General features: G+C 36.0%; 1 protein-coding gene across 1 annotated transcript; it reads right to left on the reverse strand.

The window, feature by feature from the left end:
* Positions 1-4,266: 4,266 nt before the first annotated feature.
* LOC126827572 (transmembrane protease serine 9) lies at positions 4,267-15,340 on the reverse strand. Its single transcript, XM_050557054.2, has 8 exons — positions 15,147-15,340; positions 13,794-13,904; positions 10,331-10,387; positions 9,096-9,285; positions 8,465-8,592; positions 7,636-7,776; positions 5,991-6,139; positions 4,267-4,452 (listed from the first exon to the last, which is right to left on the reverse strand). The coding sequence occupies exons 1-8, from the start codon at positions 15,253-15,255 to the stop codon at positions 4,297-4,299; spliced, it is 1,041 nt and encodes a 346-aa protein (XP_050413011.2). The 5' UTR covers positions 15,256-15,340; the 3' UTR covers positions 4,267-4,296.
* Between the last annotated feature and the right edge of the window lie 4,215 nt (positions 15,341-19,555).

Consider the following 19,555-nt stretch of genomic DNA (forward strand, 5'->3'; position numbering starts at 1 on the left):
GTGGTCAAATTTTTATCCGATTTTGATATATCTTAATATCCCAAATATCTCAGTCCTTTCGACATTCGCACATTTCAGACCATAACTTCCTGGATTATGGCCCCTTTTATTTTTAGCTTGTTCTCTATCCATCTCTTGCAAAATGTGGGCGTATCTTGCCAATGAAATGAAATGAAATGGGGTTTAACGTCCTACTGTTCTGCTCCTATACTGGCCTAATAAAGACGGGCATACGCCATACAGTGTGCTATTAGGGAAATTTTGCCCAGACAGCGGCACTATGGCCTACTCTTATATCGAATTCCTAATGCCGAGGGATCTTTTTACGTGCATTCCAATATATACACGGGACCTCGGTTATTCGTCCCATCCGAACAACTAGAATGCTGTCCTTGTCAGGCCCTCCGTCCTGCATCATTGACAAGGGGAAACCACGCCGGAAAATCTGGATTAACTTTCTCGGCCAATGCAGGGATCGAACACCCGACCTGCAGGTCAGCGAGCCAGCGTCTTACCCACTTAGCCACGTGATCCCCCATCTTGACTAGGAACCGCTGATTAGTATAAATATGCCATTTACTTGGCAGTTATCTCGGGATTTGGGTTCCTGGTGTCATAAGCTTTCCAAATATGTATAGTTTGTTCAGCAGGGAGGACCTTGTAGTGGAACTTCACGATGGAAATTTTGGCTGCAGGCCAATGAATGTAGAACAATTAAAAATACATTTTGCAAGAGCTAAATCTGTCTATTGCAGGTCTTTCTTTAGGCCGGAAATGTTATCTAAATTATTAATTAGGCATTAATTAACTTATCCAGACCATAATCAACTCTAGATGGCATCGCTAACCTGCGATCTTAAGTGGATTGTGAGCCGATTTACTGCACTTTCCTTCTCGATTAAATGGATAATCGAGACTATGCTGTTTATCGTACTGACTTTAGTAATGATGACCAAGGCTAGGCAGAAATTTCATTCGCTTAGTTTTCGGTTCATAGTGGATCAATTTGAATGAAATTTTCAGCAAATTGCCTTTACGTTATTTTGTTTTTAACTATTATAGTGAGAACTGCCAACTCGTTATCGAATCTCCCATAATGTATCTTTAATAAATATATGGCAATTTTAGACCTTGACCTAATGAAATGTTATATGCTGTTTAATATGCATTGCCTGCACACTTTTGGGCAAAGAGCAAAAAAACAACCCATTTAACATTTAAAATAATCTAATTTTAATGAAAGTCCGGTCATATTACCTCCTAGTGTGCATATTTTTGCGGTAATCATCTACACTCAATCATGCAAAGATGGTTTGTTTAAATTTCAAGTAATTCGAAAAGCAATCCATTAAAGATGCATTATGCAAGATTTGGAAAAAAAAAATATATTCTAAAATTGCTATATTCTCAGCGGAGTTATGAATGTCTGAAGTTTTGACAAGAAATAGTCTCGATTGTCAAGTACCATTGTTACTATATTGGTGTGAAACATTGGATTCATGATAGGATAAGCCCTCTCTTTCTTTTTAGCTCTGCGGCCTTTTTCCGGAGTTACCTCTCTTTGCCGAAGACCTGGTTAACGCGATAGATAACCCTATTGATTTTCAGCAATCTAGGACTTTCTGTTCCCGAGATATTATTATGTGGCCATAAACGCTCGTGAACACAATAGGGATTAGATTTATTAAAGGGTGTGCATATTTCCACGCTTAGCATGGCTATTTTCTTTTAAAAATCAAAAAACAGACTGTACTGTTTCTGTGAGAACCCCGTATCAAAAGCGGCATTCTGTGCAGTTGAGAAATAATAAATATTGCTATTTGCATAACATAATTCAATAAATTCTTCCCACACGGAATTTCAGAGTTCTTGTTGGGGGTGGCAATGTAGTTTGGGATTCCCTCTTTCGATATATACTTATATACTTTTTAACCAATTAAGTAGCAACCCCAGCTCATTAGCGTTATCGCTAGAATTTTGTAAGTTTCAATGGGACAGTGAATTTATTTTTTTATTTCATTTAAACATACATTATGCAAGAGCTAAATCTGCATTTATCTAAATTATTAAATAGACATTAATTAACCTATCCAGACTGTAATCAACTCTTGATGGCATCGCTAGCCTGCGATGTTTATTGGGTTAGGGTTCCTATTTGCTGTTCGACTTCCATTCAAGATTTGATCATGAAATGGATAATCGATACTGTGTTTTTTATCGTACCGACTTTATTAATGATGATCCAGGCTAGGCCGAAAATTCCATCGCTAAAATCTCGGTTCAGAGTTTATCAATTTGACAGAAATTTTCAGCAAATTCCCTTTACATTATCTAGTTTTTAACTATTATAGTGAGAACTGAACTGCCAGCTATTTATCTAATCTCCTATAATGTATCTTTAAATCACCTTTCCATCGATATACCGGGTAAACTGTTCCCATGCAAAAGATAAGTGGACACCAAAGCTGTAAACGTTTTGATCGATCCAATATTCCAAATCCAGCGAGTAATACAAGAACTCACTTGAATGATTCATAGAAAAAAACAATATAGCTAAATAATATACAAAAAATAAAATTGAAAAAAAAATCGAATTTGATGTCATGGAAAAACGCTTTAGTAATCTCTTCTTTCAGGCGACATTACCCTATAATGATGACTTATAAATGAAGACCAACCCAGCTATCATGTCCTTCAAAATTACTTTCTAGTGAACTGTGATTAAATGGCAAATGAATTAAGAAGGCTGTGTGCCATGTTTATTCTAACACAGGACAGGAACGATTTATGAAAATTTCAATTTGCAAGAGTTACCGCGACAACTGTTTGCGCCCACTTAATTTCATAGCCTGGGTAGAAATGTAATTCTTGGGACGTATCTGAAACCGGATTTACGCAAAGGTAATCAAGTACTACCTGGTCTATCATTTCCCCTAATACTAAATTTGATTAAATTCGCTTAGGCGGTTGAATCTAGAATGGTTACGGCAGGGAAAATAACTCTGGAACTGCTTTTGCAAAAAATATAGGGGCTTGTACCACATTGCTAATTATTTCTGAATATGGGATTATAATTGGTAAGAGTCGAGCTAGGCTCTCCAAATCTGTATCTTCATTACAGATCCATGATGTCTTGTATGGTTTCAATCCGATCTTCGAAAAACAGCCACCATCAAATTGAATGTGGTCCGGTAGATATTATTTACTTGACTGGATTATTGTACGCCCCTCTTCATTGGCCCAGTCGGAGCCGAAAAGTAAAACGTTTAACCCCATTTTATCCCATTGCACTTGATCGGTCAGTCTGCAAACAACTATACCCTAGACCCAAACATTGTAATAGTAAGGAAACCGCGTGTCTTTTTTTTCCTAGGAATTAGCTGAAAGGGGGGGGGGGGATTTCACTCATGTCTCATAATGGGTACAAAAGCCTATGACCAAGTTTGTAGTACGAAACATTTGACATCACTTAACCACTTTTTAAATTTACAGGGCACTTTATTAACGTCAAATCCAGATGGACCTCTAATATGCACCTCTAATATGTCTTCAGCAACTACAGTTAAATATGGGGGTCGCGGTGGCTAAGTGGGTAAGACGCTGGCTCGCTAGTCTGGAGGTCGGGTGTTCGATCCCTGCATTGGCGGAGAAAGTTCATCCAGATTTTTACAGTGTGGATCCCCCTTGTCAGTGATGCAGGACGGGGGCCTGACAAGGACAGCTGTCTAGTCGTTCGGATGGTACGAAAAACCGAAGTCCCGTGCACACATTGGTGTGCACGTAAAAAGATCCCTCGGCATTAGGAATTCGATATAAGAGTAGGCCATAGTGCCGCTGTCCGGGCAAAATTTCCCTCACTGTATGGCGTATGCCCGTCTTCATTAACCCAGTTCGGAGCGACACAGCAGGACGTTAAACCCCATTTCATTTCATTTACAGTTAAATATGTGTATTACTCCCAGTCAATAGATGTTGATAAATCCGGATTGTCCTCGGCCATCGCCGGTATTTAAAACCGGGATAGCGCGCCCAGTCTGTAGAATGTAATTTTGATAAGATTCTTCTACCTGATTTCCCCTTTTCAGGGATGTGGAGTGGAGGGCGTGACAAGAAACGCGTTTAATCGTTCAGGTGGTATTGACATGCACATAACATAGGCCCGTGTTAGACCGGTTGGTGGAACCCCATGTCATTATATTTCTTTGGTTTGTTGACCTCTCAAGGACAGAAAGAATATGAGTATTAAGAACAAAAAGCATACGATGGTGAAGTAAACGCCATTGATTGTATTCGGTGTTAAATAATAACCCTATCTAACCACGATTTCAAGTTCATTACATTGGCGTATACACCCGGATTATCTGGTCGTGCACATCCATTCCCAAAAGAAACTAAGCCTGCTAACACCCAAGAATCACCTTTGGCACACATAAATGGGCCTCCTGAATCACCCTAAAATAAAATAAAATGAAAGATGATTATACGATGCAGATCTTGGTAAGGATAAGCTTACACACCCTAAAACGAATCCGGCTCAACACGATGTGTTAATTTCTTAAAATCGGATTATCGCAGCCCTGATTACCAAACTGAACCCATTATGCACTGATATATTAAAAGGCTACAAAATGCTCAAATTTAGAGCATGTTTACACTAATAGTTTTGGGAAACATCCACTGATTTCTATAATACAGAAATATGGAAGGTTAAAGTAGCTAAGTCTCTAACTCAATATCTTCGACACTGAAAACCCGAATTATTTGTCAATTTAAATCTACATTGATGTTGTGATCTTATCGGAAAAAGATGGGCTTCTGATATCCAATACATGTATTTAATACAAAGTAAAAAGTGTACCATAATGCCGATAAGCGCCATTTGTAACAAGGAACTTGAAGAACGAGGCTAGATATATTCCGCAAGTAATATTAAACGGTGACCTCATATTAATATCTGCTGAGCATGCGCAGTGTAGACTGGTATAACCAGACGCTAGAGACTGCCATTCGATCGAGACTTCTGGCGTATTTCACCGAACATAACTGATTAGAAGTCACAGTTAAAATAAAAACGATTGAATGTAAATCAGTTTATATACATTCATATTACATTATTATATGCGTTGCTACCCATTTGTGTCCATGTGTAGGTCCTGAATATTAGCGATTTAGCTCCTTTAACTGTGATTACTCATCATACCGAATTTGTTGAGCTGCGGGGCCTATTTTTATTGTGGGGCCAAATTTGGGGAAATTGGTCAAATGTGCCAAAACCCGACCCTGCCGCTCTCACAGTCTACACACATGTATTGTAAACCGTGATTGATTAATTTCAATTTCGATGACAAATAGGGAGACCATAATTTGTGACCAGATGTAACATTGTTGTGTCCATTACGGTATTTTAATTTTTTGTATGACATAGATCGGTCATTATATTCAAGGGAGATAACTCATAATTTCAAAACTACAGTTTTATTTTGTCTATTCTCATTTTTACTCTTTAAAATCTATGCCACTGTTTGTGAACAATTTTATACATATCTGAATTATGCGCCAATGGAAATATTTTTGGACCAAGAACTCGGCTTCAAGCGTTAATCGTTTTGTTGTTTTTCTTGGGGCGACTCTCTTCCAAAAAAAAAAACGTATTCGCATATTCAATTACTATCGACATTTTTGATATGACGTTATAATTCAAAGATGGCGATATGTTCGGTTCTTGGCCCATATAGTACTACCGGTGCAGCACAAAAATAAAAGGTGAAATCCCATTTGAATTCACTTGTTTCGTTACTGGTATTGTTGTTAAAATTTTTGGGAAAAAATCTCGATGTCAATATGCAAAAGTACAAATTCGCAACCGAAAAGGAGCATCGGGTTACTTTGTAATATTATAAATATCCTGTATCGTTGCCGGCTGTTTTATGTGACTAAGAATTATTAATATTGAAATGAATTAAATGTCATGCTGTATATCGACGGATTACCTGACAAGCATCTATTCCACCTGTAGAATAACCTGCACACAACTTCCTTTCGTTCATCATATAATCGCCATAAGCCGATGAACAGGCGTCCTGGTTCATAATAGGTATCACAGCCTCTTGTAAACTGGTTGATCCCCGCCTCGAACCTTCTGAAAATATGATCGTTCATTAAAGATGCGTTACGTAAATCTGCCTGATACAGGGTTATATTTTGGCTTCAAATGATATATAAATTATTGTTTAGACATTTATTAACATGACAGGCCTATATAATCAACTCTCTAAATCATCGGATTTAAAAACAGAGAAGCCATTCCATGTCTCGATCAGTAAGATGAGTTGCTGCGATAATAAGCAGTGATAACGTCGATCAGAATTGAGTAATTTGAATGGAATTTTCAATATATTAATTTTGAATGAACTATTTTTGAACTATTATAGCAAGAACGACCAGCTCTAATCTGAATCTTACATGATGCATCTTTAAGTAGAACCTTAAAGGCTCAATACCACTCTTGTTGTAACTGAATAATATGTCCCAATCTTTATTCTGGTCAACAAATTGCACTATTTTACAATATTCCAATTAATTGATGATACAAATTTGATCTTAACACACCTAATTAAAAAAATTGGAAAAATTCAACTAAATGATTTGAAAAGCCTGACGTAAAGCTTTTCAAATGTAACGTGGATTTAAAAATATTTTTGAACCCTCTGGACAAGTAAAATAGGATTTAATGGATAATTTACACAACAGGTAGGACACTTACACATCTAGTACTTAGAATAAGGCTATTTTTGTATTTTCTGGAGCTGTCAAGCCAGCAAGAGTGTTATTGTCCCTTTAAAACCGATTAGTTATATCGGAGAAGTCATTACTTTGGGTGGTCATATTCCAGAAAAATTCCCTTTCTTTGTTGGCCTTCGTTTGTGGAGTCCAGGGGTGTCTGCGAACTTACCAGAAAGCCACAGTGACTCAGTGAGTAAGACGTTGACTTGCTTACCTGGAAAACCCGTGTTCGACGCCGGCCGATAAAGTTCATCGTGATTTTTAAGCCTAGTGCGTGTAGTCGCTTAGGTAGGACGAAAACCGAGCTTCTGTGTACATATTGGCGTGTGCGTAAAAGAACCCTTGGCAGTTCGAATTAGAGAAAGTAAGAGTAGGCCGTAGCACCGTTGTTCCTGAAAAATTCCTCTCATGGCTTCTGTCCGCCTCCATCAGCCCAGTGGGCGCAGAAAAGACTTTAACCCCATTTCATTATCACGAAGTTACTAGCCTCTGTCACCCAGTATATGTCCACAACCACTAGGGGTACCTTCAGCACCAAACGCGCCTGTGACTTGGGTTACTTTTCTGAATTGATAGCTGATTAGCAGTAGATATTTGCCCCGGTCCTTATAATTAAACACTCTGCTCCTGCTTGCACATGTACAGGTTATGAAACTATAATCTACAATCTGCATTGTATTAAGTTATGTGGTTTGCGAGCTATCGGGATATTTTTAATTCGAAGCAGCACAAATTTTCATACATTTTGAGTTGGCTTCCGAACATGCAGAATGTTTGAAAATTCGTTGATCATGCTAATGCTCTAAACAGAAATTTATAACCGTGAGTGACTAACAAAAGCCTCTGTCTTACCTATTTGCGCTCCCCACCCTGCCACAACACACTGAACACCGGCCTCAATCGATAAACCGGGGGATGGCAGACATATGGGTTTCATACACGGATTATCATCTGGTAGTGGAAACTGTAGGGTTAATACAGCTATATCATAATCTGTAACAGAATACACATTTCAAATTTCTTTGGTGTGTGTCCTTTCGAGGAAATTACATATTTAATAATTTGAAATGACAATACCTCAAGCAACCTTTTTGTCGATTTCACTGGATTTTACATGCTGATATTTTCCATATCTCCAATATGTGCTGATTCAGAATCTGGATGCTGCTACCTTAGCAACCAATTATAGATGCCAGGAACTTCCACAGCAGTTTGATTGAGGTAACCGATAAATTTAACGTTTAATATTCCAAAGATATGGCAATATATTCCAGCTGATCGGTGGCAGCCATCTTGTTTCCCTTTTCCACATTTTTGTCTGACATTTTTGTACTAATTAAAATTATCAAAATTTTATAGTTAAATATATTGCAATCTCTGGTAGAACATACACATGGACAATTCAACATGACAAAAAAAAAAGATTATGTTTCGTGGCGGCCATCTTGGATATTTTGATTTCCCCACGGATGCAAAGATGGCATCATCCGGATTCTGAATCTGCACATATTTCAGATATTATATAATCCACCACTAAACCGTACATTCTATTGGGTTGAACTGTATAAGTTCGGAAAGCACAAATACTGTATTCAGTACTTTTGTAGGAAGAAAATATGGCTATAGAATGCCACAAGTTGCTATATTAACGCCGGTTTAATAAACGGAAACGAACACTTACCAAAGGTAGATGGATTATAATTCGGATGCCTATCGATTAACTGGACTTTATAATAACTGAGTTTGGTTTTATTAGATGAACCAACGCCTACTTCCACTTGAGAAGCTGGGATAAGATAATTACCACTTCTGTTAAAATACAATTCAGATGGCATAAATACGGCTTCTGTCAATAAATCATAGCATAGTGGGGTATGATAAATACGGCCTCTGTCAATTAATCATATCATATGTCAGTTAATCATATCATAGTGGGATATGATAACTACGACTCTTACAAATAGCATAGAATGACACGATAACTGCTACTCATACAAATATGTTATATAGATATTAATTAGCCCAGTCGGAGCAGAACAGTAGGGGGGATTAATGGTTAGCACGTTATTGAGTCAACTGGCGTGGTTTCGAATCCCCGGTTGTACGTGACGAGGAGTAGGGTCGCATGTCCAACCTCGTGGGTTTTCTCCGGGTCCTCCGGTTTCCTCCCACTGTTAAAGACCCCTATGCGCTGCGAATTATTGAAATAAAATTGAACCATGTGTTAGTCCCGAAATCGAAATGACCTAGTTTGTGTCGAGTGGACGTTAAACCCCATTTCTCTCCCTCTCTCGGTATCATTACCAAGTTACCTTAAACAATGAGCAGCTGTCACTATGTGTCGATTATCAATGATACTTCCGCCACACTGGTACAGACCGGATATAACATGTACTACCCATGGATATTTACATTCTGCAGCTGCCGTACCCCCGACAACCCTTCCTGCATTTGATCGTAAAAACTGTGTCGCAGACCCGGTTAACTGACTGATACCACAACCTGAAGGAAATCATTAAAACATGCAATCATTGTGCTACTTTACTACGGAGCGAAATGGAAATAACACTTCAATAGTTTCAACCAATAAAAGCTATATCAAAGAAAACATCCGCCATTTGCATTTTTCGCTCAAATATCAAATATGTCATGTCTTAATCCACGCCAATATCTACTCAGACTGATTTTTTTAACATTTGATTTAAAAAAAAAATCAAAATACCAACGGATTTAAAATCTGCTTATAATTAAACATTTTCGGGGACAACAAAATTGCGCCGTGCGTATTACATAGTGAACAGCAGCATAGATCTATGAAATTTGAATTCCTCATTATATCTGTGTAAATATTAAACATAATTGAACCTTTTATCGACTGATATTCCGATTAGAGATTCATCTTTCACAATATTGTAGTTTGGAAGTGGATATTTCGGCTATTTGTTCGGCATATTAATTGATTTGATTCTACTATAAGAAGAGAACATTCGCGGTCGGATTTACCTACAGTCTCGCCAGGTAATGTAAATAGACTGAGATACATAGATGACATCAGTGGGGCGTGTCTCAACTATGATTCTCCGCCAGTTACACACATACTTTTGTAAAGATAATACGTGTTTAAAATGAATTGTGGGACTGCATTACTTTGACTTCGGGACGATGAGTCAAAATTTGACAATAACCGGTTGTTTGCGTCTTCGTAAAATGTAACTGGTGATATACTGCATAGCATGTTTTGTTAATAGAAATGATTGAACTGCTTTGACTTCGGGAAGATGAGTCAGGGTCTTGACAATAACCGTTTTTTGCACGTTGTCTTCGCCAAGTGTGTCTGGTGATTTGTATTGAAACATATGTATCTGTCGCATGTAATTGTTCAAGATCATCCAGGCACATTCTTATGAGTGATACAGTCTCATTATATTACTCGATCCAATGCATATTTTATGTTTTGGAACTATGTCCCAAAAAATGGGATGCTGCTCTTTAATAGGTTAATACAAATATACGTGTGGCACGTAATAAAGCAGTATTTTATACATACCTGTAGATGTGGATGGTTGTGGAGTTGATGTAATAAATTTGGCCGGAAGTGTAACACCTAAAACAAATTTGTAAGTTATATTATAATATACGGTTCTTATTTCGGGGGGGGGGGGGGTGGCTGGCCGAATGGTTAGCACGTGAGCGCTGTATCATAAAGCCTGTCATTGAGTCAGCTGGCGTGGTTTCGATTCTCCGGTTGTACGTGACAAGGAGTAGGGTCGTCTGTCCAACCTCGTGGGTTTTCTCCGGGTCCTCCGGTTTCCTCCCACTGCTAAAGACCTCTACGCGCAAGCGAATTATTGAAATAATATCAAACCATATGTTAGTTCTAAGGAATATACCAATAGTGACAGAACAGGGATGGGGTCTGGATTCGCCGATAGTGACATGTCAGGGGTAAAGGATCTGACTTGTAGGAACATACCAATGGTGACAGAGTAGCACCGATAGTCAAAACCGCAGAGGTAAGGGTCTGGATTTTAGTAAAAAGACGATTTACAAATATATGAAATTTCTGGGCGACAAAACCCAGAACAATTATTTCGTATGGTATAACATGAATATAAAAAAAGGTTAAAGTTGGACAAGACTACAAGTCTATAATTTTTTTGAATAATAGGGTTTGACGTCCACTCGACACAAACTAGGCCATTTCGGGACTAACATGGTTTAATTGTATTTCAAAAATTCGCTTACGCGTTGTGTTCTATAGCAGTGGGAGGACCCGGGAAAAAACCCACGCGGTTGGACAGGTGATCCTACTCCTTGTCAGGTACAAGCGGGGAATCGACAAACCTTCTGATCCATCGCGGCAGCGTTAACCATTCGGCCGCCCAACTCCGCTAAAGTGGGGCGTATTACAGTGGACGGTCCACCATGACGACAATTGAACCAGAACCAGCATTTGTCGATTTAAAGGTTAGACGCACGAATAACTAAATAAACAAACTTGCTAAAATACTGAAAACAATCACAATTGTTAGCCGCAGAGGTTTTATATTTAAATATAGATAGTTTTGGTGACGCCGACAGGCCATTCTAAGGCTCGGTGCTGCATTTGCATTTTGTCTCAAAATAAATTTTCGCACGGCTTAATACACGCTAAATATCTACCCAGATTGATTATTTAACTTTTAGATAGTAATCTCCCGGTTTGATTTCAATCGATTTTAAACTAGGCCCATGATGATTCTCCGATACCAATAAAAGAATGCATCGTCTTGTTACATAGCGAACCCGAAAATCAATGAAATTTCAATTTATCATAATTTGTATATACTAAACAGAATTGTACCATTTTGGGACTAATATTCCTATTACAGATTAAAGAGATGCACATTATGGAAGATTAGATGAAGAGCGAGTCGTTATCACTATAATAGTTAAATGATAGATAATGTTACGGGAATATTCTGAAAATTTCAGTCAAATTACTTCAGTCTAAGCTGAGAAATACTCCATTTAAAAACCCTGTAGCCTCGATTGTCACTGTTGCCGTTGTGACGAAAATAAAACAAGTCTCGATTATCCAGTTTTTCGGTTAAACTTCAATAGCTGTTGAAAGTTGGATCGGATTCAAATTAATGAAAATCGGAAGCATCAGATTGTATCGAAAGTTGATTATGGTCTTGCCATGCTAATAAATGTCTAATTAATAGTTTTAAAACATTTCAGGCCTAAAGAAAGTCCTGCAATAAGTAGATTTAGCGCTTGCATAATGTGTGTTTAAGCTTTCACAATAATAGTGTAGTTTACCAAGGATTCATGCAGAGGTAAATGTCACATTGATCCTTTAAGGACATAAATTTATCATTTTACTAAACGTTAATCCCATTAGCTGCACTAATCTATCGTGTGTAAGAAAATAACCTTTAATTCGTTGTTTTGGAAAGCAATCGCTATTTGTCAATTTTGTTATTATCAGTAGAGGGAATAAACTCCATGTGAAATATTAATAGGCACCAGCTTATTTGAAAAGCACAGGCTTGATAACCACCTTGTGGATTCCTCTCTGCACTCATTGATTGTGCACAGAAACAAAATTTGGAAACCCGGGGAAAAAAGAAGTTCGTGACTCGCACAGATAACATGCCTTGTTGTGACCCATAACGCACGCGTTATACCAGACTATCCAACGCACAATGTTTAACGCATGTATCCACTATAGAACACTATAAAACAGTCTGTAAAACACTAAATCGGTTAATTATATCAGAACTTATGGAATTCAGAGACCACAGTTGCTAAATAAGTAAGGTGCTCACACACAAGCCAGGATGTCTTGGCTTCGATAAAGGTGTTGACCGAGAAAGTTCCCGGGGATTTTCCAGTGTGCTTTTACCTGGTTAATTACTACAGGACGGAGCGTCTGACAAGAATAAGCCTGTAGTCGATCTGATGGATCGAAAAACCGAGGCCCAGGTACACGTTGGTGTGTACGTAAAGGAACCCTTGACAGAATGTTGCCCGGGCCCAAAAGTTCCATCATAATTCACTGGTTGTTGCAGAAATGTAGGACGTTAAACCCCATTCCATTTGTTCATTCCTTATGTTGTTTGGGTCAATGGCTTAATTTATCCGGGTGTTTATACAAAACTCTCAGTTTCAGATACGAATAAGTGGTTGGTGACCTATTTCTGCTGGAAGGGGCATGTCCTTATGATTCTCGACTGTCTAACACGACATAAGTACACTGCTAACAATGGAACAACACTGAAGTATGCGTAATTATAATGTAAATACTTCGTATATAGATCATTAAACGTACTCGGTTTCTAAGGTATATTTACTGGGTTAATTTCTAAAACACAAATACTTATGTATGACGTGTCTCGTCCTCGGGATTTCTATTTGATTGTTAAGTGTCATGCTATTCTCCTTCACTTACTCTCAGATTTTAAAACGGAAAAAGACACACGAACTGCAAATTGCGAATTAATGTGTGAAAATCGATAACTGGATTAATTTAATATAAATATGTAGTCGTGGGAAACAGGAAAACAAATATTTAAAGAAACATTTATGCGAAACAAAATATATCATAAAATATATCATAAAATATATCATAATTCATTAAAGTATTTCCAGTTAGAGCTAGGCGTATATTAAAGCTGAATGGATTGTGTAAAAGCTATGTCAGAGACATTATGATGCATATCAATCAAGGCATCAGGGGGTGATAGCCACAAGTTGAAATCTGTATTTGGATAGATTATATTCACGGCATCGGACTCTAATTCTGGTAAGTTCTGTGTTCAAAGACACAGAGTAAATCGTTCAAATAATATATCTTCATCGTGACAAATATGTACATTTTGAACGCAAAATAATATTGGGGAGAAAAAGATAGCAGAATTATTATTCCCTATAAAGATGGCGGTAAGAATTAATGGGGACCGAATTAATTATGTAAACATCATTAATCCATTGGACCTAATTGTAAATGCAACCCTTATACCTACCGTATCTGTTACAGGTACAATTCTGGAAAAAACGGAGTCCTGCTAGTTGAAATAAAGAACTCGCTTGGTACGTCAACATCGAATAATATGTACAACTTCTGTAGTCACATCCTGAAAACAAATAATATATATGCATATATACTATATAATATCACACTATTAATTAATATAATGTATTACTATTCATTAAAATACTATTCATTAAAGTACATAGTATATCATACTATTCATTAAAATATATAACATACTATTCATTAAAATACTTAGTATATCAAAGTAGTCATTAAAATACTGTACATTAAAATACATAGTATATCGAAGTAGTCATTAAAATATATAGTATATCATACTATTCATTAAAATACACAGTACATTATACTATTCATTAAAAATAATTATCATACTATTCATTAAAATAATTATCATATTATATATCATAATATATGAAATACATTTTAATGATATATAGTATGATATATTTTAATGAATAGCATGATATATTATATAAATGAATAGTATGATATAATATAATATATTAATAAAGTGTATGATATTGACTATTACTGAATAATGATATGATATATATTTTAATGAATAGTATGAAATACTATGTATTTTAATGAATAGCATGGTATATTATATTAATGAATAGCATGGTATATTATATTAATGAATAGTATGATACTGTATTTTAATGAATATAATTTATTATTAATAGAATATATACATCATAGTATTCATTAATATATACATACGATTCAATAATATCATTTTGAAATGTCCTTTAATTATTTTTAATATATTTTATAGTCTTTGGTTTTTTCGAATTTTACTTACTTAAACAGAAGCAAATATAAATAAACAAATAGATTCCAAGTCATGTTGGATAGTATGAATATCTAATAAATGCTTTAGGTGAAATTGATTTAAAACTATGATTTTAATCCTGGATTTTCTTTTGATCGTAGAAATGTGCTAGTTTAAATAATTTCAAATGATTTCAATCCTAGATATTCTTTTGATCGTTGAAATGTGCTAGTTTAATTCATTTCAAATTATGATTTTGATCGTTGAAATGTGCTAGTTTAATAATAAAAGAAAATATAGCCTTATACTATATATTCATTTGCTTTAGAAAATGCACTAGTCTAAAGATTTTATTTTTAGATGTAGCCTTTTACTATATTTATTTTTTTATTTTTTTTAAAGAGAATTGTCATTTTTATTCTAATCTTAATTCCGGAGATAATTTGATAAAAATAACGTAAATATCTATCTAAGTTTATTAACACATTTTATGGCATATAACTATCATAAACATTATATTTTAAGCAATATGAAAGATTAACTTACTTGGTTGGGAAACTGCAGAGTTTGTGGATGATAATTGGATGTATAAAACAACTAATGTTATTAGTATTCCTGGTTTTGGTTTGGCGGCATATCGGTAAACTTTCTCCATGTTTTTGGTATGTTATTTAATTTTAAGCTTGTTACATTGACTTTGTCTGTTAGTTGCCGTACTTGATGTTACTCTTTGAAAGGGTGGAGACCGAACTGCGACGTTCTGTGATAACATCCTATTATATATAATGTCGCCTGAGTTTCAAGGTCAGCTTACTCTATCTTTGATAAAATTGTTAAGGATTACCGAAGGGCGCTAGAACAGGAAAACTTATCTATTTTCAACATCTGTTATTGTTAAAGATGATGTAAAAATTTCTACGTCACTTTATGTAAAGGTAGGCTTACTATGTATGTATATTTCAGCTACCGCAACATGCCTACAGTTTGGAGAGCCACGGTGGTTCAGTGGGTATGACGTTGACTAGCTAAGCTGGAGGTCCCGTGATCCATCCCTACCTTGGCCAAAAAAGGTCACAGGGATTTTCCAGGGTGGTTCCTCCTTGTCAGTGATGCAGGACAAAGAGCCTTAAAAGGGACAACGTATAGTCGTTCGGATGGGACGAATCCGGAGAAAAACAGTACACAGTGGCGTGCACGTAAAAGATCCCTTGGCAACTGTTGAAATTCAATATGAGTATGCTGTAGCGCTGCTGTCCGGGCAAAATTTCCCTCATAGCACACTGTAACGTGTTTGTTCGTCTCCAATCGCCCAGTCGTAGTAGAATATTTGCCTACAATTTGCTTACACAACTCAATTCATACCACGTGTTCACTTTCCCCTATTTAGGTATCTGTGCCATTATTTCCGGTGTCATGGTTGCCGTGCCATTATTAGCACACCTTTACAAACATGCGTAAAACAACAGATTGTCATTAAGTGGCGTGGTTTCGACCGTAAGGTTGGTTGTATGTGACAAGGACTAGGGTCGCCTGCCCAACCCTATGGGATTTCTCCACGTCCCCCGGATTCCTCCCACGGCTATAGATCAGTACTCGAAAGAAGCAAATTATTAAAATAAAATTGTACCATGTGTGTTTTTCCGAAATGGCTTAATTTGTTTCGATTGGACGTTAATCACAGGACCTTCTCGTTAGTGCGCCAGCAACATACTCACTTAGCCACCGAGGCTACCTTTCGGAAGTCAAAAGAACTGAACAAAATCAACTGTTGCTATTGGACATGTTATTTTCATGATCTTTGAATCATTCTCCATACTAATCATTTTATTTTATGTCAATTGTATCATTTTCTTTTTAAATCCTAACCATAATTAATTAAACTGGACAAGGTGTTTCTATTCATTTGATAAGAGTTATCTCTCTTTACTCTAACGTTTTTCTAATGTTAAGCCAGGATTCTTATTACATGAAATTTTAACGTACTCAAACACCAATCGTCATCCAAATAGGATCATTACATATATGTGACTGGAATACGTCGTATCAACACCTCGTTCTTGAGACATAATTGTTATTCATTTTCCCGAATTTCCACCGTGTTAGTGGTGTAGGACGGGGAGTGTGTGTGTGTGTGTGGGGGGGGGGCTGGTACGGAAAACCGAGATCCTGTGTACACAATGGCGTGCACGTAACAGAACCCTTGACAGTCTGAATTCGAAATAAGAGTAGGCCATACCGCCACCGTCATGGCAAAAATTCTCTCATAGCACACGGCGTGGTGTATGCCCGTTTTCATTAGCCCAGTCGGAGCAGAAAAGTAGGACGTTAAACCCCATTTCATTTTTATTCAACTGATATTTCAATAACGCAGTGATTGTGGTTGGGTTTCGTTTATTTATTTGTTATTAAAAAATGGAAACAGTTTATAAAACCCAAACTGGAGTTTTAACAATAATCTAACATATAAATCAGGTGTGGACCATGAGAAATACGGTTTTAACGAACAGCAAATGTGTAGAGGGGCCTTAAGGGAATACAGAGTATGTTTGAACAAATAAATAGTGGATACAATAGAAGTTTACATTGAAAAGCCTTCGAGTAGTTGGTTGAATACTTAATGTCGATGTAACCACTTGAAGACAGTTCTGTCAATAAGAAAAGAAGAGGCAATTATTAGAGGATCTTAGATCTGAACAATATGTACATGCACACGGTATCTCAATAAATTCTATTCTTTTAATTGACGCTAAGACGACTTTTATTCTATATAAATAAAGACCTATTGGAGAATTGTTCTTTTATATAATAGACTTAATCTCCTTTAATAGAGATGTACAAAAAATCTTAGCAGTGACTCAGTGAGACATTTTGTTTGATCTTACACGCCATAATGACTCCCTATTTGATATCACGGATAGGGCCAAGGATTGGTATCAAATTGCATGCATACGAAAGCCCCCTGTAAAGCCAATTCCCGCACCCTGGCGCCCACTTCACTGATAGTAAATTCTTTGGTCCAATGTGCAAAATATGATTAGATATAAAACACCCGAGATTTTGTGTTTTTTTAAGACATTTTTTATTCACTATAAATGAATGCGGGATTAGGGGAACAGGCAAAATGCCTATGTCATTCCCCTATCCTTGTTTACAATACATATTATAATATGCTAATAATGAAAAGCAGTCCATACACTATATACAACCTGTACTAAGCTGAATAATAATAATAATAATAATAACTTAAATCGTGTTGTTGTTCTTATACTCACCAGGTAATGTAGGAAAGGTTTTTCGTCGAAAAGTATTGAAGTATTGAGTTAGTGCAGATAGGGAGATGCTAATTGTAGACCAGTTTGGGAGGTTCGGGAATTTCCGGAATCCACAAATTTCGTAATACCAGTCATAACCCTTTTTAGACGAATGAACTTCCCTAAAATACCCCGGAAATTCCCGAACCTCCCCAACCGGCCTACAATTGGCATCTCCCGTGCAGATAGTATATGTGGGACTCGGTCATGTGCGATAAGTATGATAAGAACAGTGAAGATCTTAAAAGCTACGTATATTAGAACGTATCATAAACATAAACAACATGTTATGATTTGAATGATATATTTTACACCAGGTAAACTATTTATATAATGAAAATTCATAAAATAAAAACGATTTATAAAACAAAAACAATTTATAAAGCAAATTATAAAATGAAAACAAAATATGAAACAATTTAAAAAATATATCCATTTTGTCATTTATAATTTATCAGATTGAAAACCTTTTGTACAATGAAAACAAAATATAAAGCAATTTAAAAAGTATAAACATTTTTTCATTTTAAAAATTTAAATTTGAGGTAATTTAAATGTGAAGTAAACTTTATATAAAATATAAAGCAATTTAAGAAGTATAAACATTTTTTTCATTTTATAAATTTAAATTTTGGGTAATTTAAATGTGAAGTAAGCTTTAAAATAAGTCTATTTAGAGCTTTAAAATACCTGTATGGAAAATAACTTCTGTTAGTAATTCATATAATTGTGAAAACTATAAAAAGAATAATCAAGCCAATCAGTTTTTTATAAGTTCTTATCATTTAGATCCGATAAAAGTACATCTCAAGCTTGTCGACTATGCATAAATTAAACTAACCTACTAATAATAGAATTTAGTACTTATCAGGTATATAGTACGCGAAGGTCAAATACCATGGGCTATTGTTACAACGCCACAAAAGAGGTTACTATTTGACGGGTTTGTTATCAAGGCGAAGCCTGTTAAGTCTACGTGATTTTCTCTTTTTTTTCCGACTGTACAGTACATCCACCTACCCGGGTATACATGATGCGCTGCTTTGGTTTATTTCATAAAATTGGTATTACAGTTAACAGTCCTTTCAATACATTCAACCCACGCCAACACCAAAATATAAATCTATACTTTAGAAGGTTAAGCTATTTATGTGTGGTTGCTGTTTCAAAACAAATGTTGATTCTTATTCCGTCGAGTCTTGCGTACTCTCCATGGTCTCATAAAGTGAGTTATTCCCCTTAGCAACAGCAATATCTGTAAATATTATTACATCAAAATACTATTAATGTTAAAACCATAGTAGCAACCATTCAATTGAATTAAATATATTTAGTTTATCTATGCTAGGTCTATAATTGTTTTGTAATGATATTACAAATTATCGTTTGCATTGAGACCAACATGTTTAACACAACTGTCTGCAAAAAGGCACCAAAAATAATAGGTATATATAGCAATGTCCTTTGCGACGGTCGATAATTCTTTGTTTCACGCTGTTTTACAAAATTGACTTCTCCAAGGACCTAATATGACTGCAATATAACTCAATGCATTACTGTTCTTTTAAATATGTTTTATAAGCTGGATAAATACATCATTACTACCTATAGTAGCAACCATTCAATTGAATTAAATATATTTAG

The sequence above is a fragment of the Patella vulgata genome, chromosome 7 (genome assembly GCF_932274485.2).
Source record: "Patella vulgata chromosome 7, xgPatVulg1.2, whole genome shotgun sequence".
NCBI classification, from domain to species: domain Eukaryota; kingdom Metazoa; phylum Mollusca; class Gastropoda; family Patellidae; genus Patella; species Patella vulgata.

Coding starts and splice junctions, on each gene's coding strand:
- LOC126827572 (XM_050557054.2), bottom strand. CDS start 15,255: ATGGAGAAAGTTTACCGATATGCCGCCAAACCAAAACCAGGAATACTA. Junction 8,593..9,095: donor ACAGCTGCTCATTGTTTAAG/GTAACTTGGTAA, acceptor GTATTTTAACAG/AAGTGGTAATTATCTTATCC. Junction 7,777..8,464: donor TTATAATCCATCTACCTTTG/GTAAGTGTTCGT, acceptor ATTCTGTTACAG/ATTATGATATAGCTGTATTA.